Source organism: Phocoena sinus, chromosome 8 (genome assembly GCF_008692025.1).
Source record: "Phocoena sinus isolate mPhoSin1 chromosome 8, mPhoSin1.pri, whole genome shotgun sequence".
NCBI classification, from domain to species: domain Eukaryota; kingdom Metazoa; phylum Chordata; class Mammalia; order Artiodactyla; family Phocoenidae; genus Phocoena; species Phocoena sinus.
Genome location: NC_045770.1, coordinates 8,360,907 through 8,385,306, shown reverse-complemented (window position 1 = coordinate 8,385,306; position 24,400 = coordinate 8,360,907). Strand labels below are relative to the sequence as shown.

Below are 24,400 nucleotides of genomic sequence, written 5' to 3'. Positions count from 1 at the left end.
GTCTGGGCCCCTCATGTTGAGTAGCAAGGACAGAGGAAAGGGTGATGCAAAACCACGAGACGTTGATTTACTATCCCCCTCGGCTCCCGATGTGGACAACAGGAGGGAAACAGCAGCCGCTACTCCCACCCCCGCCCCCGTCCTGCTAGACTCACCTCCTCCGAGATGGAGCATCTCCCTGGCACCTGAGGCTTATTTTTAACTGCCAGCAGCTTTGATTAGCTTGTCTCTGCTGCTTCAGACACCTGCTGGCAGGATAAATTGGGGGAAAGGAGTGGCTGACCCAGATCTGACAAATCCAAGGCAGGAAGGAAGGCTCTTGGGAATTCACTGATTTTTTTTTTTTTTTTTTTTTTTTCCCCACCCCACCCCACCCCCCCATGGCTGGCAAAGTGTGAATCGTGCTAAGGACCTCACCCTGCCAGTGGCCCTTTGCCCCTTGGCCGTGGCACCAAAGAACGCAGAGCTGCAGGTGCCCCTTTTTGTCAAAGCTCTTGTACTTAGGTACACATGCTGACCCCTGAGGATTTGCATTGGGTACCTTGTGGTGTTTCCACCTTCCTATAGTGGCCGGGGCTCTGTCCACACAGAAGTCCTGCTCTGTGTAGATGCCTGAGTTTGAGCTGCAGGCACTGGGGTAGTTTCCCCGCCCCCTCACCCCCAGGGAAGACTGCTACTGCTCTACGGCACCACTCCTAGAAAAGCAGAGGCCCAGGAAGTGAGAGGCAGGGCAACAAGGATGCCTTCTATTGTCACCTGTTTCCATCTGTGGCCTTCCGTGGAGTTGCCAGTGTGGTGAAGCACGGCTTTCCGTGGGGCACACAAACACCAAACTCCTAAGAGGGGGTGGAGATCTAACTGGATTAGAGGACGAGGTGCCAGTCTGACTCCACCACTTTGAGCATCTCTGCTTCTTGGTCTCCGCATCCTTCTATCAGGGCAATGCTACTACCTACGTAGGGCTGCTGAGATGCAAGATGATTTGTAGAGGTGACAAAGCTAGTGGCAGGTGCATAGCAAGTACTTGATAAAAGTTTTGTTTTAAGACAGGACTGTGGGAATCTGCAGAGTTAATATCATTCAAGCCACAAGATGGAAGCCAAAACAGTTCAGGTCGTGGTGAAATCGAGCCCCCTCCGGATACGAGGACAGCTTTCACCTGCTGGCCCAAAGAGGCTGGCAATGCCGGGGACAGCACATGGGAGTCGAGGGCTGCAGGGAGGGCAAGGAGGGCACGCACGGCCAGAGGATACCAGGGGTCAGTGGGAGCAGTCAGGAAAGCAGCCGGGACCCCCACGCTGGGAGAACCCAGCGGAGCTGATGCCCTCCAGCACCTGGGCCTCCTGGAGTCAACCCGGCCATCCCAACAGGAGGCACCACAGCTGCCCAGCCGCTCCCCCCGAGCTTCACTTGCCATGCGCTAACTTCACAATCTCCTCTCTAACCAGTAGTTCCTCCAACTCAGCCTGCGGCTCCCTGTAAAGCTGTCAAGCAGCCAGATCTTAGGCGTCTGCAGATGGCCTCGTCCTCCCGTCTGTACGACTGCAGCCCCGCCACAGGGCATGGCATGCACCACCCCCCCCACCCCGGCCCAGCCCTAAACGCCGTGTTGGCTGCCACGGGCCACGAGCATCAAGTTGCAGCTACACATCCTTTCCCTGGAGGTCTGTACCAGAGGGCCGAGGGGCACCACACGCCAGAGCACATGAAGAATATTAATTAAATGAAGGTTTATTTCAAAATTAGTCTTAGGGTGGAAGCTGTTTTTGAGGGCTGGAGCCAGACTACACCATGAGTGGCGACAGCGTCTACCTCCCTCCGACACAGGCAGAGAGGAGGTGACGTCACCAGCCCTGCCCCTCGGTCATGCATCCAATGGTTACTAGGACTAGAAGCCAACAGCAAAGGACCCCGCGCATTTGCTCATGTTTAATCCAGGTTAAGCTATACACGTTTAAATACACGGCGGAGGCTACGTGGTGTCATGCAGTCCCTGCGGTGGGATGACTCTTGCTCAGTGACCTCCGCAGCAAGGCTGCTCCCAAGGGCAAGGTTAGGTAGGACAGAGCACTGGAAAGAGAAGAGGAGAGAAGGGATGTCAAAGCAAGTGTGTGGCCAGACCTGCCAGCCCAGGGTGTCCGTGGCCGAGAGCGGTCACGCCAGCCTCTCGCCTGCGTCCTGAGCAGAGAACTGTCCCCTTAGAACCAGGGAAGGATGGTGATCACGTGTCTTCCTTCCAGAAGGAGGAAGAGCCAGGGATAGGCGATTGTTCAGTGTAATGATTAACTGCATGGTCTCTGCTGCCCATCTGCTTGGGTTCACATCCTGGGTCTGGCTGTTACAAATTCTATGACCTTCGGGAAATAACTTCTCCTACCTGTGCTTGTTTCTTCATGTATACAGTAGCCTGTGTCTCTGCCTACTCCACAGGGTTGCTCAGAGGCAAATAGAAAGTGCTCAGTAAATGTTAACTAGTTTTATAAATTCACTGACATTTCAGTGGATCGTGAGGGGTAAAGTCTAGCTCTCGGGCTCCCAGACGTATAGAACCCATTTCTACACACCTCCTTTGAGAAATGGGATACTCTTTAAAAACCTTTAAGAGTCAGAAGTTCTTCCCAATGTTTAGCCTAAATTCATCCTGCGGAAATTCAATATTAATCTTTCTGAGCCTTATGGAAACAATACAGCTAAGAGGTTCTAAACTGAGGTCCACAAGCCTTTGGAAGCTGCGCCCAAGGTTGTGCCTGTGGAGCAAAACCTAATGAAAAACAGAATCTGGACAATGAATGACCATTGATGGAGAGTGTTACACAATCAATGTTTGTGTCCCCCCAAGAATTCATGTTGAAGCCCTAACCCCCAGTGCAGCTGTCTTTGGAGATGGAGCCTCTAAGGAGGGAGGGTTAAATGAAGTCTTATGGGTGGGGCTCTGATCTGCCGGGATTAGTGTCCTTGTAAGAAGAAGCACCAGAGCGCTCTGGCACTCTCCCCACACACACAGAAGAAAGGCCGTGTGAGAACATAGCGAGAAGGTAGCTGTTTACAAGCCAAGAAGAGAGCCCTCACTAGAAACCCACTTTACTGGCCCCTTGAACCTGGACTTCTACTCTCCAGAACTGCGAGAAAATAAATTTCTGTTGTTTAAGCCACCCGGTCTTCTGTTTCAGCAGCCTGAGCAGACTAATACAGATATTAATATCCCCCAAAGAAAGACAACCAGGTAATAGGTCTCTTAATGGAAGTTTACAACCATTGATAACCTAAAACTTATCAAAAATTTTGTGGACAATTGTACACTGAGCTCTCTGGCCCTGCCTGGTCTGGTCTGGTGTGGACGATCTGAATGTGGTCAGTCCTCTAGCTCTACTGGGCAACAAGAAATACAAAAGGTTGAAGAACGTATTAAATGAAACCGTGAGGACACAACTACCGAGGAAAAGCCGGAATGAGGAAATGCTATGGGGCAAATAACCTGGTTTCTCTAAGAAATAAAATGCAAAGAATGAGAGAGAGGAGGGAAAGGGGAACCTATATATATTAAAAGAGATTTAAGAGATACATTATGCAATTGTAATGTATGGACCTTCTTTGGATCCTGATTCAAACAAATAACCTGAAAAAAATTTATAGGAAAATCAGGGAAACCTGAACACTGGTTGGGTAATCAAAGATACTTTTTTTTTTTTTTGGTCATGCCATGAGGCATGTGGGATCTTAGTTCGACCAGGGATCGCACCTGAGCCCCCTGCAGTGGAAGTGTGGAATCTTAACCACTGGATGGCCAGGGGAGTCCCTCAAAGATACTTTTACATTTTTTATTTTTCTAGTTGTGGTCATGATATCGTGGTTATATTTTAGGAATGTACACTGAAATATTCATGGATGAAAAATATATATAGTGGTTGGCATTTGCTTCAGAATAACATGGAAGAGAGAAGTGATATAAATGAAAACTAGATTGGCCAGGAGTTAATAATTGTTAAAGCTGGATGTTAAGTACATGGCAGTTCATCATACCATTCACTCTACTTTTATATATATTAAAAATTTCCATAATAAAAGATGAAACAAAAAGTTATGAAAGGATGTAGCTAATCATAACTCTAGTTTGCTGCCTTCCAAGTAGTTGAAACTGTTAAAGGTATCCTCTGGCTTTGTTTTTGCCACTAAATAGCCCAAGCCACAGAGAACTTTCACAATAACTCTTTTGTTGGTTTGGCTGCTTTTTGTGTGGAGTCACTCTGGTGACTCGGGGGTGATGGAATCTCCTCCTCAGGCCTCCTAGCAACATCCAAAGGCGAGGGCCTCCCCACAATTGTCCACTGAGTTCCCTGGCCCTGCCCGATCTGGCCTGGCGTGGATGCCCTGGGAGGGCTGCGGTGAGGGTTCCACGTGTCCAGCAGGAGTCCTGGGGGAGGGGGCCCTAGAGGATGCTTCTGCTCCCAGAGGCCTGGGCCGCTCTCACCTTTTAAAATGTAGTCCGTCAGCAAAGTGGGCACCTTCTCATTATCCTCCTTCATGGCAAAGAGAACTGGAGAAGGAGAGAGAAAGGAGCTAAGATGCATCAGGGCATAGGGCTCACCTCTGGGGCCAGACAACCCACCAACCCAAAGTGAGCGAGACAGAGTCAAGGAAACAAGTATTGAGCACTGAGTACTCAGCAAAGTCTAGAAGCCTCTGGCAAGAGTCAGCATTCAACCTGCTGGGGCGGGGAGGGGGCTGCTGGGAAATCCATCAAAAGAGTCAGGGTCGGGGCTTCCCTGGTGGCGCAGTGATTGGGAGTCTGCCTGCCGATGCAGGGGACACGGGTTCGTGCCCCGGTCTGGGAGGATCCAACATGCCGCGGAGCGGCTGGGCCCATGAGCCATGGCCACTGAGCCTGCGCGTCCAGAGCCTGTGCTCGGCAACAGGAGAGGCCACAACAGTGAGAGGCCCGCGTACCGCAAAAAAAAAAAAAAAAAGTCAGGGTGGCCCTGTGGATGAGGTGACTTCACTTTTATCCTTTACTTTTTTTGTGTGTGCTCATCTATAATTTCCACATCACCTCCTAAGTATGTATCTTTAATGATCATAAAAATAAACAAAGCAATTTAAAAAAGGAATCAGCTTTCAGATGCAATCCAAATGTTAAGAATAACAGCTGTCACATCACGGAACCACCGATAAATCTGTCTTTAAAGACATTCTATTCGTATAAACAGATATTATTAGCAAAGTTCTCGCCTCCAGTTTATTAACAGCAAATGAATTTAATTTCACAAATATTTTCTACTCTATGCCCAGTACAGCGCTAGAATTTGTGGAAATGCAAGAGTATTAACGACCCTCAAGGAGCTTACAGACTTCTTGTTGAAACAGGATGTGACCTACACATGAAGCAAACAATAGGGAAGTGGATAAAGCCTAAAGGCTTTTTATAAAAGTTTTTAAAACAGATTTTTCTGTTATTAAACTAGGAAGCATCTTCTCATATTCATGATTCATGTCGTGGAAGTCAGCTTTGTAGAAAATCCTTCAAGAAAATACCTGGACCTTGCTTATACTATCAAAAAGTGAGGGCAGGGGTGGGTTATCCAACAATAGAGTTACTCATCAGTGGATACCTTAAGTAAACTCTGGTGTATATAGTATATACACAGTCTCATACAGCTTCATGAGAGATGAGAGCGATGTCTATATACAAGACATACTTATGAATGAAGAAAGAAGGCTGCAGAACTTTATGTATTCATTTTAAATGAGTAAATAATAAATGCTAATATTCATAGAAAAATCTGGAAGAATGTGCATGAAACCGTAAAAAGCAGATACCTCGGAGTGTGAGACCCCGGGCGTTGTTCCCTTCTACTGTGATATCTCTACAGTGTCCAGTTTTTTTCCATGAACATGTATTACTTTTGGCAAGTGGAAAAAGCACGAAAGATCAGCTGGCCCTGCTAGCTGGGGTCAGGAGGCAACCATTACAATGGAGGGACCCCCCCAGTCCATTCCTAGGTCCTGTTTTCCATTGATTACCTTGCCTCGTTGCAAGTCAGGGTCATGGAACTTGACTCCAAAGCTCAGGAGTGGGTGAGGAACAGAGCCTGATGGTGGCACGAGTCCGTGGCCAACTCCAGAAAAAGACTGGACCTCAGGCCATCCAGGCAATGGTTTCTTTTATTTCTTCCGTATTTTTAGACATGGATTCACTTCGATGTAATAGGCTGAAAATACTTTGCAACTGAGCACAAGCAGACTAAATGCTGCCCACCAAGAAGATAGGCGTAAAAATACAATAATTGCACTCAGTCAATATGTGACTAAGGTGATCTCCAAAATCCAAACTTTATATAAATTGCCCAGTCCCCGGAGCCAGTCTTTGGCCTACATTCTTTTTTTTTTTTTTTTTTTTTTGCGGTACGCGGGCCTCTCACTGTTGTGGCCTCTCCCGTTGCGGAGCACAGGCTCCGGACGCGCAGGCCCAGCGGCCATGGCTCACGGGCCCAGCCGCTCCGCGGCATGTGGGATCTTCCCGGACCGGGACACGAACCCGCGTCCCCTGCATCGGCAGGCGGACTCTCAACCACTGCGCCACCAGGGAAGCCCTGGCCTACATTTCTGACTCAGGAGTTGGGGAAAGAGGAGTTGTTATTCACGAACCCATACAAGGATGTGCCCAAAAAGAGAGCTTTCATCATCTACAGGAGAACTGGTATTCAGGAAAGTTGGCAGCTTTATTTTTAAAGGGATAAAATATTGGAATGTCGTATGTCCATATGACAGAAGAGAGAGCCATAAAAAGGATGTTAACCAAATGTTAGCTGATGTGACTGAAATCATGATATGAAATTTTATAGCCGGTATAATCCCAACCATATGGAAAAGGCATAAAATACTATGGCTGAAAAACACCATACAGTAACCACAGTGAAGGGGACAAGAAGTTACTTGTTTCCTTTTGTTCACATTTCTATGTTTCCAAAGTATTCTAAATGATGGATATACTCTAGCCCTAACTTTTAAAATGAACTTGAAATGTGTAAACAAACCCAGTGTTTCTTAATTAAAATGAAAGGATTTCACACTGAATTCCTGAATGGGTATCTGTCATAAATTTATAGCTCTTCCTTTTTAAAAAAGAGCATGATAGAAAAAAAAAAAGAGTACGATAGAGTACTCTACATATATCAACCTTCATAATTTGTCCAAATTATTTTCCAAATGCTTACTCCTTGTGAAAATACAAACACCTATAAATGTCAGCTCGTTTCTATCTGCTTCCATTAAAAAAAAAAAATCTTTGTGCATACGTATGCAAATAAAGGCGCTCCAAATGAGGAAGCCGATGCACTTTGACTTTAAAATTCCAGGTTCTCAAGGCCGCAGTATCTATTGATGTAGGCAAGATTTCCGTTTACCAGAACCTCCTGCTTTAGTTCTCCAAAACGATAAAAATGAAACCGTTTGGGCACCTTTAGCACTGGGCCCAGGAGGTATCTATCTTCCTCAGCCAAACAGCTGAAGCTCCTCTTCCCATTCCCTAGGGTGTCAAATAGCCCTGCAGGGGTCCATCCCCGCCGAGGCAGCAGCACAGCAACAGGGCTGCAGGCTGCCGCAGCCCCGTCAGTGTGTCACTCAATGCAGTGCACGGTTGCCAGGGAGATGGACGGTCTCGTGATTCACTGAGCCCGTCCCCACATCTCAGCCTAGGATTTTTCTCTTCCTAAAAGAATCCAGCTGACACTGAGGGCTGACACCACGTGCCCCCCGGCCCTTTGCGGGTTGTAGTGTTTGATGTCTATAAAGAGATGTTGCCTCTTTATCACAGGCTGTTTTCTCCCATAGCTCAGAATGTTTCTTAATATTACTTGACACTAGAGTCAGAGTGGAAGAGAGGAAGCAGTCATTGCCTGGAATGAAAACCAGACTCTATTCTCTCTGATCAGCCTTACCCCACCCAAGAAACCTTGCTTCTCAGTAAATACAGCCAGTCCCTTAGAAGGAGCTCCCTGCCTTGGGGACGCGAGGCAACCTCAAGCTTCAGAAGAGAGAAACGGCAAGGCAGAGAGTGCACAGCCTTGAGACTGGTGGATGAACCACAGAGAGCCCCTGCACACCACTACCACCCTGCCACCGCCCCAGCCTCTTCCACCAGCTCCTTTTCTCTGGCAAGTCTCTTCCCTTACAGGAACCGGGAAAAGACGAGGCAGCTCTGGGTATCGCTGCAGAACTCTTTAATTGTACCCCGTGCCGGGGACGTGATGCAACGGTGTGGAGCACATTTTGACCCATAGAAACTGCTCTGGGGACACCCCTGGACTGAGATACCACGGGTGCAACTCACAGGGTGGGAGGGAGGGAAATGAGCCCCTGGTCTCGCTGCAAATGGGAGGAACTCACTGTTTGTCAGCATCTGGAGATCTTCCACCGACGGGGGCGAGGCCTTCTTCTCGTAAGGGATGACCGTGTTCAGGTACTAGAAGACAAGCAGGGTGTGCATCATGTGAGACAGAAGCCCGGCCCCCGGGGGCTGAGATATGGTTGACAGCTTGCATGGGGATTGGGCTTTTCTCTAAAAAACACGCTCCGTCAAATTTGACGTTCTCGACAACACCCGTGATGATGTGCGCACCATCGTTTCAGGACTTTTCCCCCATTTTTGGAAAATGTCTCTTTAAAAGTAAGACTTTACCATATTAGCCAGGAAGAATGTCCTTCCACTCCAACGGATATATTCTTCTGACACTAGAAACTTTTTGATTATTTAGGAATACTGGTGAGCTTTTTCTCCTCTAAGCTGAAAGCAGACAACATTCTAAGGGGGTGGGGGGGTGATATTTTCTTATCTTCTGCAGTGCAACTTGAGAATGAATGGTTTCTCTTCGGTCAAAATGACTAGTGAGAAAACCTCAACCCTGCCCTGGGTCTGGGATGTTGGGTTTGCTCCCTCTGCTGGAGATGAGGTGCTCCTACAACAAAATCATCTTAGAGTCCAGTGGGATATCAAAGAACACCGGCCAGAGAGACCTGGAAGGTTCTGAGGGAGCCTGGGGGTCGTGAGTGAGAAGAGCTTTAGACCAGGAGGCCTGTGTTTCAGTCCTGGCCCTGCCACTAGCAGCGTGGCCTTGGGGAAACGCCTAATCTCTCTGGGCCTTAGTTCTCACTGCTGTGAACTCAGGGGAGTGAGTTAGATGTTCTTAAAATCTCTTCCCAGGCTGTAGTTCCAGAATTCTAACACTTAGGATTCAGCTACAAATATGTCTAAAACATACACAGTTTTTGTGTACAACCTCAAAGGTGTCTATTGACAAATTGGCCTTCTCTGTTAGACTATTATGCATTGCATGAGGGCCGGACCAGGGTTTCCTCATCTCTGTACTGCCCTAAGCAACAGAGCCTAGCACATGGCAGGCACCTGAGAGCCAGAAATGCAAGCCACTTCTCAGGTGAGAAGTGATGGACTAAATGGAGCTAAACGGGAGACCCCCACAGCACGGGTTACAGTCAACAGGGCAGCTGAAGTGAAGAGGCAGTCTTGGTGGGACTGGCTCACCTGGTGGCCCAGTGTGGCAGAGGTAATGAAGCTCTTGGATGGGATCTTTCATGAAGTGGATTCCCCTTTAATGCATTTTGTTCTGAAAACGACTGAACTCATAGATCTACAAGTAGTGTTGAGTTTTAAGTTTTATCCAGGCCCTCTCATATTAAAGCTCAAAAAACTTTGCCTTTAAAAAGACACTTTCTGTTCCTCCTTAGAATGGAAGAAATTGTTAGGACATTTCCCCCTGCAACCTGGCCCCGTGCGGGGATAATTCTAGTGAATCACCATCCCCTGCTCTGTTGGAGAGACCAAGTTGCAAGAATCTGGGAAGGAAGCTGGGAGCAGGGAGATGGGTTGTACCTGCTTGTCAGTTCCTGAGGGGCCAAAGGTCTGGCGGATGCCGCTCTGCAGGATGTTGGAGATGCCTTCCATGCTGAAGCGCTGGGGACGGGGGGGGGGGGGGACAACGAGACTCAGAAGGGCAAGTGCTTCCCGCTCATATTCATTGCCCCAGGGACACCTGTGTCCTCCCTAAGCTACCTGGACCTGTCAGCTTCCATACTGTCCCAGATCCGGGCCCCGATTCTGCGACTAGAAAGCAAAGGTAAGACCTGGGCTAAGAGACAGGCCAAAATTTCAGCCTGAGCTTTGCAAGAAGCAATAGCAGAGTCTCAAAGACTCTTATCTGAGTAAGTGCCTCGGGCGACAAGACCCCCCCCCCCCCCCCCCCCGCACTCCTGGGTTTCCTCATTTCAGCCTCCATTGTGTACACAGGAAAATAAAGCAGCAGAGGGAAACTTGGACAGATGAGGATGAAAATGTCTCAGGGAAGAAAACAAAATGCCCAGCCATTGGGAAGGGCAGGTGTAAAATGACTGTCCTCATCTGGAAAGCTTTTTCCAAAATGCATATGCCCGGGCCCAATTCAGTAGGTCTGCGAGGGAGCCCAGGGAAAGGTATTTTGAAAAAGCTCCTTAGCTGATTCTGCTGAGCTTCCCTGATGGAGAACCACTGGTTAGAAGAATCTGGTCAATATCACAAGGCGTCATAATGTTCCATCCGGAAACACCCTATGGACATCCTAAAGAGATGAGTCAGGACCCTAAGCTGTGCTGGTAGCAGGCTCGTCCCAGGGCACAACTCCTTTCAATCCTAAATGCTTTCACCCCACTTTTTCAGATCTAGCTTAAGAGAGCACACGCCATAGTCACTTATTTTCCAGTGTTACATCCTGTCTCCTCCAGTTAGACTGGGCATCTTCTAGGAGAGCAGAGGACACGGGTGGGCTCTTCTCCCTCTCGTGGCTCTGCTGTCTGCCAGGGTGTCCTTGCTCATTGTCACAGCTTAGGACAGGTCTGTCTGGGGCCACGGCAGGGCTGGTCCCCGGACCTGCAACGGGGAGCCCGGAGGCGTGGGTGTGCTTGGTCCTCGTGCCGGGCGGCCCTCTTACCTTGAGTGGCATCTGGCTTCCCTTCTCTATCCGGCTGCTCTGCAAGCTCAGCCCTTTCTCTTTCCGCCTCTTCTTCATCAGTTCTCGCTGCTCCTTCTGCTGTTCTGCACCTCGATGAGCACCGTGATGAAGGATGTTCTTCACTCCTTCTCGAACTCCAGCTCGTCCCGGCGGGCCAGCTGCTGCACCAGCTCCTCTGAAAAGTCTCGGATGGCGCCCTCCACCTGGTCCAGCAGCTCTGTCAGCTCAGACCCAGACATGTGCCTCAGTCCTGCAGGGGAAGACCATCCTGCAGTGTCACTGCATCAAGCCCAGCCCACTGGAGAGGCTCCCAGGGCCCTGGCCGCCTGACAGGTCTGCAGGAGACCCCCCGGCCCCAGATAGCTCCTCAAAGGGCCATGACAGACCTTCACAATTTAGGGGCGTGCCAGCAGGGAGAGTCAGTTATCGACTGAGGAAGAGAAGATCATCTCGGGGAAATGAAGGAGGGAGGAAAAACAGCCCCCAAGGACTGTGGAGTCTGTGGACTCTGTCCTACAAAAACGTGTGGGGAAGGGGCTTCCCTGGTGGCGCACGTGGTTGAGAGTCCGCCTGCCGATGCAGGTGACACAGGTTCGTGCCCCAGTCCGGGAAGATCCCACGTGCTGCGGAGCGGGCGGGCCCATGAGCAATGGCCGCATGAGCCTGCGCGTCCAGAGCTGTGCTCCGCAACGGGAGATGGCCACAACAGTGAGAGGCCCGCGTACCACCAAAACAAAACAAAAAAACGTGTGTGGGCAGACGTGCTGGGTTTTGATCCCTTGTTCCGTCTCCCTATTTCCCTCTGTCTCCTGTAATATTCCTCATGTGAAATGGGTCAAGGAATTGGGGGAAAATCATGATGAAGGTGGTTTGGCATCGTGATGAGGAGCAATAGAGAGGTGGTGTTTATTCCCAAACTCCAGATGAAGGGGTTTGGCATCCGTGCTGAGGAGCAATAGAGAGGTGGTGTTTATTCCCAAAACCTGATCAAGACACAGCCGACAGCAAAGTCAGACAGAGCGATCTGAGGGCCTTCTTTAAACCTGCTGTCCTGTGCCGCGGTGCACGTGCCCCAAATACGTGAAACATGTAAAGATGGGCAAACACGTACAGAAAAATGAAGTCTGGCTTGTGGTACCGAGCGTCCTGCTACTGTCAGAGAAAAGGAAAGGGCACCTGGGAAGACAGGACACCGATCACTTTGTTTTAAACTCTTGTCCCCTGAGACTTCTTCACCTAAAGTAGATTTGGGAGCATATTTTGAATGTGCCCCGTCCGCTAGTGGCAATCTTTCGTTTCTACATCAGAATCCATTTTCCTTTCACCTTTCCGCTCCTGCTCTGTTGGGGGATTTGCTGACTTAGCTCAACCTTCTCCTTTAATTTTCACTCTTTGGAGCTGTTCCTCCTCCTTCTGTTTTTGCCATTTTCACTCTCATTTCAGCCGTTTTCCCGGAGTCTTTGCTGAGCAGTTCTATGTGTGGGACCTTTGTGTGCCGGAGAATGGCCTGATTGGAGTGGCTGTGAATGCAGCACCAGGGCCAAATCCATCCCATCCCCTCCCAGCGGATTCCCTTCTGCTGCCATCGCCCTGCCTCTGCTCTTCAGAGCCACAGGGTTTTACTTAGAGGGTGCAGTTCTTCAGATCACGCCTCTATTTTCGCCATTATTCTAGTCTATGCTTGGACCTTTATACCCTGACCAGCCCGCCTTCCCTCTCCGTCATTTATAAGTCCCGTCACCCCCATTCGGATCCGCTCCCAGGGAACGTGTCCCCTCCGGCCGCCTAGTTACCACGATCCCCGCAGATGGATGAATTTTATACTCAGTTTTGCCACTGCTGTTACATCTTTTAATTTCACGCTTCATCCACCTCTTTCTTTGCAGGATCATAATTACCACAAATCTGTGTCAGAGAGTTAATACGATACACAGATGAAGAGTGTGGACTCTGCAGTCAACCTACCTAGTTTCAAATTTTGACTCCACCCCTTAAGACTTGAATGTGACACAGGGGCAAATATGCATTAAAAATAAAAGGCTTAACAAACTCATGAAAGGGTGCTCAACATCACTAATCATTAGAGAAATGCAAATCAAAACTACAATGAGGTATCACCTCACACCAGTCAGAATGGCCATCATCAAAAAATCTACAAACAATAAATGCTGGAGAGGGTGTGGAGAAAAGGGAACCCCCTTGCACTGTTGGTGGGAATGTAAATGGATACAGCCACTATGGAGAACAGTATGGAGGTTCCTTGAAAAACTAAAAATAGAACTACCATAGGACCCAGCAATCCCACTACTGGGCATATACCCTGGGAAAACCATAATTCAAAAGGAGTCATGTACCACAATGTTCACTGCAGCTCTATTTACAATAGCCGGGACATGGAAGCAACCTAAGTGTCCATTGACAGATGACTGGATAAAGAAGATGTGGCACATATATACAATGGAATATTACTCAGCCATAAAAAGAAACGAAATTGAGTTATTTGTAGTGAGGTGGATGGACCTAGAGTCTGTCATACAGAGTGAAGTAAGTCAGAAAGAGAAAACAACAAATACTGTATGCTAACACATATATATGAAATCTAAAAAAAAAAAAAAAAAGGTTCTGAAGAACCTAGGGGCAGGACAGGAATAAAGACGCAGACGTAGAGAATGGACTTGAGGACACGGGGAGGGGAAAGGTAAGTGGGGACAAAGTGAGAGAGTGGCATGGACATGTTATACACTACCAAATGTAAAATAGACAGCTAGTGGGAAGCAGCCGCATAGCACAGGGAGATCAGCTCTGTGCTCTGTGACCACCTAGAGGGGTGGGATAGGACGGGTGGGAGGGAGACGCAAGAGGGAAGAGATATGGGGATGTGTGTATACGTATAGCTGATTCACTTTGTTATAAAGCAGAAACTAACACACCATTGTAAAGCAATTATACTCCAATAAAGATGTTAAAAAAATAAAATAAGAGGCTTGATTCTCCCTGTTGAAAATAAGGGAAGAAACTTCCCCTCTTCCTCACCTCCCTTTTTTTTTTTGTTTTGTTTTTTTTTTGCGGTACGCGGGGCCTCTCACCGTGTGGCCTCTCCCGTTGCAGAGCACAGGCTGTGGACGCGCAGGCTCAGCGGCCACGGCTCACGGGCCCAGCCTCTCCCGCGGCATGTGGGATCTTCCCGGACCGGGCACGAACCCGCGTCCCCTGCAACGGCAGGCGGACTCTCAACCACTGCGCCACCAGGGAAGCCCCCCCTCACCTCCCTTTTTCTTTCAGAATCTCTCTCTCTCTGTTTTTCAAATATATGTGCATCATTTTTAATGCTGAAAAAGCCACTGGCCAGTCTCAGGACTCAGATGTGCTTCCTCAAGGACCTGGGAGCACGCTTTGAAAAGTCATCCCCAAGAACGAAAACAGGGGCCTAACTTGCCACCTGACTCTAAATTGCAAAATGTAATGGGTTGTGTCCAGTTAGCTGTAGACACGGGTTAGATTTCTTTCCAGTTTTTGCAATCCCTTTAGTGGGTTGACTGTGACATGCATCAATTCAATAATGAACTTGGTTTTCATTTTCTCAGAAAGAAAACCTTACTTCTGTGGAGAGGTTTTCTGGGTGGGGAGGAGATTTTTATTTCTTAATTATATTTCTGCAACGGTGGCCTCGAAATAAGTCACTTACCCTCTTGGAAACTCAGTTAGCTCAATCCTAATGGGGTTGGCACGGGCGTGAAATGAGATTATGCATAGAAAGTTTTAGAACAGCACCTGGCCCTCCAAAGCTCTCCAAAAATACGAGCTATTATTATCATTACCATTTGTAGGTTTGTTCATTGATTTCATGGTAGATCATTGTGAATAGTGGGTTCAGATTTCCTCTACTCGTTCTGCTTTAGTCTTGTTCTTTGGTTTGTTTTACCGTTGTTTTCATTTTAAAAAATTTTTATTGGATTATAGTGATTTACACTGTTGGGTTAGTTTCAGGTGTACAGCAAAGTGAATCAGTTATACATATCCATATATCCACTCTTTTTTTTTTTTTTTTAGATTTTCCCATATAGGCCATTACACAGTATTGAGTAGAGTTCCTTGTGCTGTACAGCAGGTCGCTTTATCATTTTAATATTGCTTCCGCCCCCAGCAATGCTAACTTCTCCCCTGATGTCCAGTAAGAAAGGTATTGCCAACTCCCTAGATCCGAGGTTCTCTTAGTGGCGTGTGAAGCACGTGCCCTGCCTGGCAGAGCTGAGTTTGTCCTCCGTGAGCCCACCCCCAGGACTCTCACCTTCGTAGGACCAGTTGTTGTTGAAGGTCTGGGTCAAGGCCTGCATCTCCTGCAGGAGGACCAAGTCCGCCTGGGAGGAGGTTTCTCCCCCATCCTCCTCTTCTAGAACCTCCTCTTCCTCCTCAGGGTCTGGGGAGTTCTGCATCATCTCCTCAATCTCCTCAATCACCTGGAGAAGGTACACAAGGAAGTGCTCACTCTTCTCTGCTTGAATTCTGATCAGGGAAGGATGTTCCTAATTTGCTGTCTGTAAAATTCCTAAAGCAGTATTGTTACTTAATAAATACTGAAGAATAATAAAACTAGATCTGACCAAAGGCTTACAAACACTCTTCCTTTGATATGAAGTCCTCTTTCATGTCAAAACTCTTCCAAGAACATCATTTAGATGAGTGCTTTATTGGGAATAAACTGCTCTTTCAGGAAATGAAGCAGAGCTTCCTGGAAGGGAACATTTACTTCAATTTTCTGAGCACTTTCTTTCTAAGTGGAAAGACATTTTATCTACCCAACTCAAACACAAAATCCAGTCCATTCATTGTGATGATGCTTAAGATGGGAAAAAAAACCAAAGTGTTCCCAGGATAACTCAAAATGGGGAGTTGCTTTTTTACATAGAGGAAAATAGCTCTTCCTCCAGAATTCACCTGGACAGGAACTAAAGCTGCCCAACAAAAGTGGAAATAAAGATAATGACATAAAAAAAGGACAGGTAGGTTCTGGAGAGCAGAAAATCGATAAGAAACCCAGCTGTAATCTAGACTCTTGTAGGGGACAGCTCCTAGAAGAGAGAGTAAAATTAGATAACTGCCAAGAGGAATAAGACTGAACTACTTTGTACATTAATTGTTTACACATAAAGGAAATGGAATAAGCAAAGACCACTTCTGGAAGAAGCCATCCACGAGTCTGGTCAGAACAGTGCATCTATATATTTGTCTGTTCTCGATGCTGTGATGGACTCCATCTCCAAGGCCAACTGGTCTTTGAAGTGGGTTCCTTTATGTTAGGCTGGATCAAAGATAAAGGCACTTAGGTCCCCTCCTCTGGAATAATTTTCTATTTTATTCCCAGCTTTCCCATCTCCACTCACAAATTTAAGGGATACTTAGCTTTTGACTACTGCAAGCCATTCATGGAACACGAGCAAACTACACCAACCCCCTTTAGAATTTTATGGCTGAGCTTCTCTTTCAGAGTCATTATCATTGAACTTGTATCACTGAATTGTATTTCCCCCCAAATTCACAAGGTAACTGCTAGCCCCTATTCTTTTTAATCTGGTTCCCTTTAATCTCTTGATCCTTATCTGTTTATAGCCCACCTTTTTACCACAGATATGAAAGAGTTCCTTTTACTGAAAAGCACTTTCTGGAACCAAAACTCCTAGTGGAGCTTTTTCAGAACCACTCTGTGAAACACCTGAAAGGTGCCCTGCTCAAAGCAAGTGCCCATAAATAGTTGTTGACTCAAAGGTTGAATAAGGAATCCAGAGACTCAGGAGTATTTTCCCTAAGTAACAAATTATTAAAACCAAAATATAAGTAACTCAATAAAATGTGAAACATTAGATCTTTTTTTTAAAAAACAACAAGCATTTCTAATACTTCTTTTGGAAGGCTCAACATTTTCAGTGTTCTATGAAATATGAGAAAATGTCCATCACTTGGAAGCCTCTTCTGCCATTTCTATTCTTGTAGAACAGCTATTTGGGACCCTTGTTTAAGTGTCTTGACCCCAAGTACAATGAGCTGCAATAAAGACACTTAGCAGGAAATGAAGGCAGTAAACGCTGAGCCCATCTCTGGCTGTTATCAAACATGGACCAAATCCAACACACGTCAGGAATTACATCCCTAATTACAGCAGGTGCATAAACTGAGGCTTAAAGAGACATGAAATTTACCAAAGACACAGCCACCACAAGACCATACATTTTTCTACTGCCTGAAAGGGATGTGACAGGTATGTATTCAGACTTTTTGTCTATCAAAGGAACTAAAAGTTCCAAGAATTTAGAGAGAGAGAGAGAGAGAGAGAGAGAGAGAGAGATTCGTACCTGATCTGCTGTGAGCAGAGGCTCCTCACTGATTCCAGAATAATGTTCACTCTTCTCACTGAACTCTTCCTCTCCTTTCTCATGGATCTGAAAGAGGTGTGGGGTGGGGGATGGAATTCTCATTGACCATCAGCAGAACTAGGATTCTCTCCAGTCTCTAGAATAGATGACACTGACAGAGGCTACTCTGGCCATCCCCTGTGTAAAGAGAAAATCTGAAGAGGTGTGCAGAGTTTCATCCAATTCCAAGGGTACCCTGTCCACACAGCACGCATCACTGGGTCCAGCTTAGGAAAAGACAATAAGGCATGTGTGGCCGGCACCATTCTGACCCATGGGGAGCAGAACTGTTCTTTAACCGACAGACAGGTCGTTTTTACATGAACAAGGAACCTTCTTCAGGTGAGTAAAAATGGCAACCAACTCCTGCAGCAAAGGCACACTTGTTTATATAAGGAATTTCAATCTGGGGATCAGTTTCCAGATTTTATTTTATTAGGCATTTAAAGGGGCGGGCTGTTCCAGTGCAAATAATCATGTTTTTAAAATTTGATGAAATGTCATCGTGTCATTGGAATCTAGGCATGGTGTCGTAGTTGATGAAGGATGTACAGAAGCTCCGTCGGACATGCCAACGGAACAACCTAAGCACACCAACCAAAGGACAAACTCCACAGCAACAGCAAATACTGAAACATTTGCCACGTGTCTCCAGATTTCCATCATCCCAAGTAAGGCTCTGAAAGCTCCCAACCATTGAGATTCTAAATGTAGAAGTCCAGCAAGGTATTCACGGCATATCTGACTTTACTGTCCGTGTCCCAAGCACCCATAGCCTGGTATTGATGTTCAAAACCTGCACAGGATAAGCCCCTAAACCACCTAACAAGCTGTCTGTGTCCAGGAGTCTCATTTGAAAGTCATTTAGGGTCTGGCAAGAAGTGCCTCCAGGAAATCTTTCTGCAGCCACCTGTCATCCAGGAATCAATTTCACTTGTGCACCAACAGCTGGCATGCTGATATCCCTCTTTCCTGGAGATTACGCTTTTCCTGTTCTCATTAGCACCCGCAGGAAACATCCCAGTTCCAATCCAAGCAATCATGTCAGAGGGAGTCCATCCTCAGAAACTTCTCCCCTCTTCCTTGAACTCCACCTTGGCAGGTACCCCCAACAAAACACATCACCTTCTATCTACATTTGCTTAAAACCAGGACTATGTCATAAAGAAAAAATCAAATATATCTCAAAGGCCCTCTGCTCTCAACCTGGATAAGGGGTAGGACAGGGAGGTAATGGGATTATTTGAGGGGTTTTGTGCCAGATGGTGACATCTATTTCTGCTGTCGAACCCATATGCTCCTCTCTCCGCCAAGTCCACCACCTGTGGTACCCGCCTGCTTTCTGCAGCTCCCCACTGTGCAGAAGGAAACTCCTGTAGCCACGGTTTGTTCACAACTACTCTCACATGGCAGAACTTTCTTAGGGCTAGAAAGTCCTGTGGTAGAAGTTAGGCTCATGCTGGGAAACAAAGTTTTCTTTTCTGTTTGGATTATTTTTTATAAGCATCTGACAGCAAGTGTTAGTCTATAACCAGAATTTTTTTCATAGTAATTTGATTTTTTAAATGGAATATTTACATTTTCTGAGATGTGGTCAATTTTAGCGAGTTTACCTCACTGGCTGTTAATACTGCATCTTTCAACTACACCATCGCCCTTCCCAAGTCCTCCCTCTGAGCTCCAGGTGAAGGCAGGGGAGAGCTTTTAGGCATAGACCCTTCTTGCTGTTCAGACATAAGGGAAGCCAGGCAGCGGCATGGATGATTCCTAGTTAGAGCCTTCTCTCCCCTCTGGTACAAAGCCTGCTGGTTTGATTTTTCAGGCATGTGTAAAACGAGATTTGAAAATGAATTATAAGCTTGTGAAAGTTACCATGAGTTCGTAGTACTGTGGGAGCTATACCTAACCCATATGTTCTCAGATCTCAGAAGTCTGCCGCTACAAAATGAAATAAAATAAAAGGAGACACATGCACAAAGTCCTCCCGAGAAAGCCCTGGCCCCTTCCCTCTTCCCTACGTAGATCTCTGCCATCCTCTGCTTTCACTGCATCTGCCCCGTCCCTCTCCTTTTCTCCTCACTCTGTAGCTTTTGTTCTGGTTCCCTCATCTTCCTCACCCTCTCTAAGCCCGGTCCCATGTTTTGCCTCTATCTAGTGGACTCTGTTCTGCTCTTGTCACTTCTCAACAAGCCCTATTTCCTTTCAATGCTGTTTACAGACTCCTTCCCTTCCCTCTGTTCCCAGGACAGCATCTTGTACAGAGTGTGGAAAGCTGGTGAGAAAGATTTTGGAAAATGACAGCATTTACGTATATTGATAACAGTATTCGTCATATACATTCATACACATAGGTATACGGACGAGTGTATGAATACTCTTATTCTTAATATATGACACATGCAGAGAAACTACTGCAGGGAGTTCTTTAGCCTCTTGTGTGGAAATGAGAAGGCTGTCATATTGGGGCTGAATTTCTCTGTAGACTAAATCTTCAAGCTGTCTCCATATTATTGAAGTGAACTATGGCTCTTCCAAGAAAAAAACTCATTCTTCCGAGTGACTTCTTCCCAGAATTGAGAATAGAAGGCTAAGATCCAGAAATGAGCCTGGCCATACTATTCAGCAAGCTGTTTCCTCCTCCTGCTTTCGGTAAACGGTGTGCCTTTAGGGCTGTAACTTGGTCACTTAAAGCTTAAAAATAAATGCAGAGAATCTTCCCTGGAGACTATGAGAGTGCTAAATCTAGGTGCACAGGAGTCTGAGTGAGAATTAAAATGACATCAAGTTCTTGTGTCCAATAATGACTATTAACCAGTGTTGCTTGTTAAAGCATTCCAGATGATTCCATTCATAGGAAAGGGAATTTCTACTGCACGATATTTCTCTCCCCTTACCACGATTGTTTCACATGGGTGGTTGTCTTCTTGACCAAATTTAAGAGATAAAGATACATTTTCACCTCCAGTCAAAAAGTAAAAGGAAGAGACAAAATCACCAATATGTACTTAGCCCAAGGAAAGGGCAACTTAACCCATCTGTGTGGGTTAAGTCAGTGCTTCTATATCCCCAAAGGGAGATGCGCCAGAACACAGCAAACAGCGCGCGGCAACAAATATTTGTTGAAAGAAGGAATGAAAAGGAGAGCACTGAATGGCAATACTATCACCTCCTATATTCAGTCCCACCTCCACAGATAAATGAGGTGCTTATTCACCTGAAAACAGAAGGATGTAACTTACTGTCCTAGACTCCCATTTCCTCTTGCCTAAGAGAACCACCGTCTGCTATCAATTAAAGTTACAGGGATACAAGAGACCATCTTTTACATCACAGTCAGGAACAGAATAGGTTCATTAACTGAAAAACCCAATTAAAAGTGGAGAATTGGGGCTTCCCTGGTGGCGCAGTGGTTGAGAGTCTGCCTGCCGATGCAGGGGACACGGGTTCATGCCCCGGTCCGGGAAGATCCCACATGCCGTGGAGCGGCTGGGCCCGTGGGCCATGGCTGCTGAGCCTGCGCGTCCGGAGCCTGTGCTCCGCAGCGGGAGAGGCCACAACAGTGAGAGGTCTGCGTAACGCAAAAAAAATAAATAAAAATAAAAACATCAAGTTAAAAAAAAAAAAAAAAAAAAAAGTGGAGAATTGTGAATAATAATCATACATACATACATAGCTCAAGCATATTATTTTGACCTAAAAACATAAGTGTACATTTATTCATTCACAAAGCTCCTAACGTAAGGCCAAGGCCTTTGCTTCCATGATGGGCCTCCGAGTAGAATTTCATGTAGTCTTTCTTGCATCATCCACATTACAACACAACTTTTGTTTCCTGTTTCTGTTTTTGAACAGTAGAAGGAAGGTACGTGGGAGATTGAGCACACACAGTTATCTCCTGAAACTCTGCTAAAGTGAGAGTAAAGGGATCAAAAGAATATCCCACAGGGACAAAGAGAACTGGAGAAAAGACAACAGCAAAAGAGATGCTACAGGACTTCCCTGGTGGCGCAGTGGTTGAGAGTCCGCCTGCCGATGCAGGGGACACGGGTTCGTGCCCCGGTCCGGGAAGATCCCACATGCCGCGGAGCGGCTGGGCCCGTGAGCCATGGTCGCTGAGCCTGCGTGTCCGGAACCTGTGCTCCGCAACGGGAGAGGCCACAGCAGTGAGAGGCCCGCGTACCGCAAAAAAAAAAAAAAAAAAAAAAGAGATGCTAGAGAGCAGATGCCAATCTAGCATCCACTAAAAATAAGGTACAGAGGTATAACTAAAATTCCAAAGGTAGATATAAAATGGAATACCAAAAAGTATTTGATTAACCCAAAAGAAGGTGAAACAGAGGAACAATAACAACAAAAACCCAGATGGAACAAATAGAAATGCAAGACGGTACACCTAAACACAAACGAGTCATGTTACATCAAATGTCAATGAACTAAATGCTGTGCAAGTGAACTAAACACAGCAAACTAAAAAGCACAGATTATCATTGTCAGACTGAATATAAAAGACCCAACTACATACAATCTATAAAAGATACATTTTAAAGACGCAGATAGATGAAAAGTAAAAGGATTGAAAAAAATGTATACCTAACAGCATAAGAAAGCTGTTGTGGTTAAATTCATATCAGACAAAGCAGATTTCAAAACAAGGAGTATTACCAGAGATAAAGAAGGATATTTCATAATGATAAAAGGGTCAATCAGGAAGACATAACAATAATAAAAGTATATGCAGTTAACAACAGAGCTTCGAAATATATAAAACAAAAACTAACAGGACTGAAGAAAGAAATAGACAAACCCAGGGTAATAACTGGAAATTTTTAACACTCTTGTCTTGATAATTGATAAAATAAACAGACAAAAAATCAGAATATAAAGAATCCAACCATATTATAAACCACCTTAATCTAGTTGACCTTTTTAGAACATCACAACCAACAATTGCAAAATATGCATTCTTCTCAGTGATACATAGTACATTCACTAAGATACAACATGTGCTAGGTCATATATCAGTCTCAATATATTTTAAAAGATTTAATTTGTACAGATTTTGTTCTCTGACAAAATTAAATGAGAAATCAATGACAAAATATCTATAAACATTCTTCTAAATAACCCATAGGCCAAAAAAGAAAGAGGAAACTGGAAAATATTTTGAACTGAATGATAATGAAAACATACCACATCAAAATTGTGGGATTCAGTTAAGGCAATGCTTAAAAGAAATGTTATTGTTTTAAGATGCTTATGTTATTACTATGGACTAAATGTTTGTGTCCTCCCAAAATTCATGTTGAAATCCTAACCCCCAATGTGATGGTATAAGGAGGCCTTGGGGAGGTGCTGGGGAAGGTGGAACCCTCATCAGTGGGGGTGTATTTCTATAAAAGAGGCTCCACAGAGCTCCTCTGTACCATGTGTCCTGTGAGGACATAGCCAGAAGATGACAGTCTGCAAGCTGGAAGAGACCCTTTACCAGAATCAACCATGCTGGCACCCTGATCGTGGATATCCAGCCTCCATAACTGTGAAAAGTAAATTTCTGTTGTCTATAAGCCACCCAGTCTGTCGTATTTTGTTATAGAAGCCCAAATAGACTAAGATCATTTTTTTTAAGTTTAAAATATGACCTAAGCTTCCACTTTAGAAGCTTAAAAAATAAAGGGTGGGGCTTCCCTGGTGGCGCAGTGGTTGAGAGTCCGCCTGCCGATGCAGGGGACACGGGTTCGTGCCCCGGTGCGGGAGGATCCCACATGCCGCGGAGCGGCTGGGCCCGTGAGCCATGGCCGCTGAGCCTGTGCGTCCGGAGCCTGTGCTCTGCAACGGGAGAGGCCACAACAGTGAGAGGCCCGTGTACCGTAAAAAATAAAAATAATAAAGGGTGAAGTAAAACCCTATTTTAAATACAAAGAAGGATACAATCAAGTTAAGGGAAGAAATCAACATACTAGAAAATGAAAAAACACAGAGGGAAAAAAAAAAGTGGTTCTCTGGAAAGATTAATAAAAGTGATAAACCCAAAAACAGACTGATGAGAAGGGGGTGAGGGAGAGGGACAGAGGAGAGAGAAAACACAAATCAACAATAACAGTAATAAAAAAGGGAACATCACTATAGATCTTACTAACATTAAAAGAATGAGAGAGGGCTTCCCTGGTGGCGCAGTGGTTGAGAGTCCGCCTGCCGATGCAGGGGACACTGGTTCGTGTCCCGGTCCGGGAGGATCCCACATGCCGCGGAGCTGCTGGGCCCGTGCGCCATGGCCGCTGAGCCTGCGCGTCCGGAGCCTGTGCTCCGCAATGGGAGAGGCCACAACAGTGAGAGGCCCGCATACCGCAAAAAAAAAAAAAAAAAAAAAAAAAAAAGAATGAGAGAATATCATAAACAACTTTGTGGTCAATACTATGACTTAGATTAAATGAATAAATTCCTTAAGAAACACACTTTACCAAAATCATCTCAGGAAGAAGTGGAAAATCTAAATAGCCCAATATCTTTTTTTTTTTTTTTTTTTTTGTGGTACGCGGGCCTGTCACTGTTGTGGCCTCTCCCGTTGCGGAGCACAGGCTCCAGGCGCGCAGGCTCAGCGGCCATAGCTCACAGGCCCAGCCACTCCGCACACATGGGATCTTCCCGGACCGGGGCACGAACCCGTGTCCCCTTCATCAGCAGGCGGACTCTCAACCACTGTGCCACCAGGGAAGCCCAGCCCAATATCTATTAAAGGAATTGAATCTGTAATCAAAAACGTTCACGGAGAAAACCCCTGGTCCAGATAGTTTCATTGGTGTAGTCAATCAAACATTTAAGGAAGAAATAATACCAATACAACAGAAAATAGAAGAAGAAAAATTCTTTCAGAAAATAGAAGAAGAAAAATTCCCAACTCACCATATGACATTACAAGAAAAGAAAATTAAAAAGATTCCTCATGAACATAGATGCAAAAATCCTTAAGAAAATATAAACAAATCAAATCCCACATTACGT

The 24,400-nt window shown here is 46.0% G+C and overlaps 1 protein-coding gene across 1 annotated transcript in view; it reads right to left on the bottom strand.

Moving 5' to 3' along the window:
• Positions 1–1,713: 1,713 nt before the first annotated feature.
• The window catches only part of FEZ1 (fasciculation and elongation protein zeta 1), a 40,026-nt gene continuing 17,339 nt past the window's right edge, over positions 1,714–24,400 (bottom strand). The window contains 8 exon segments of the mRNA XM_032641937.1: positions 1,714–2,070; positions 4,469–4,534; positions 8,383–8,458; positions 9,884–9,964; positions 10,974–11,074; positions 11,077–11,244; positions 15,283–15,451; positions 17,342–17,428. Of these exon segments, the coding sequence (XP_032497828.1) occupies positions 2,054–2,070; positions 4,469–4,534; positions 8,383–8,458; positions 9,884–9,964; positions 10,974–11,074; positions 11,077–11,244; positions 15,283–15,451; positions 17,342–17,428 (765 nt within the window). The 3' untranslated portion in view covers positions 1,714–2,053.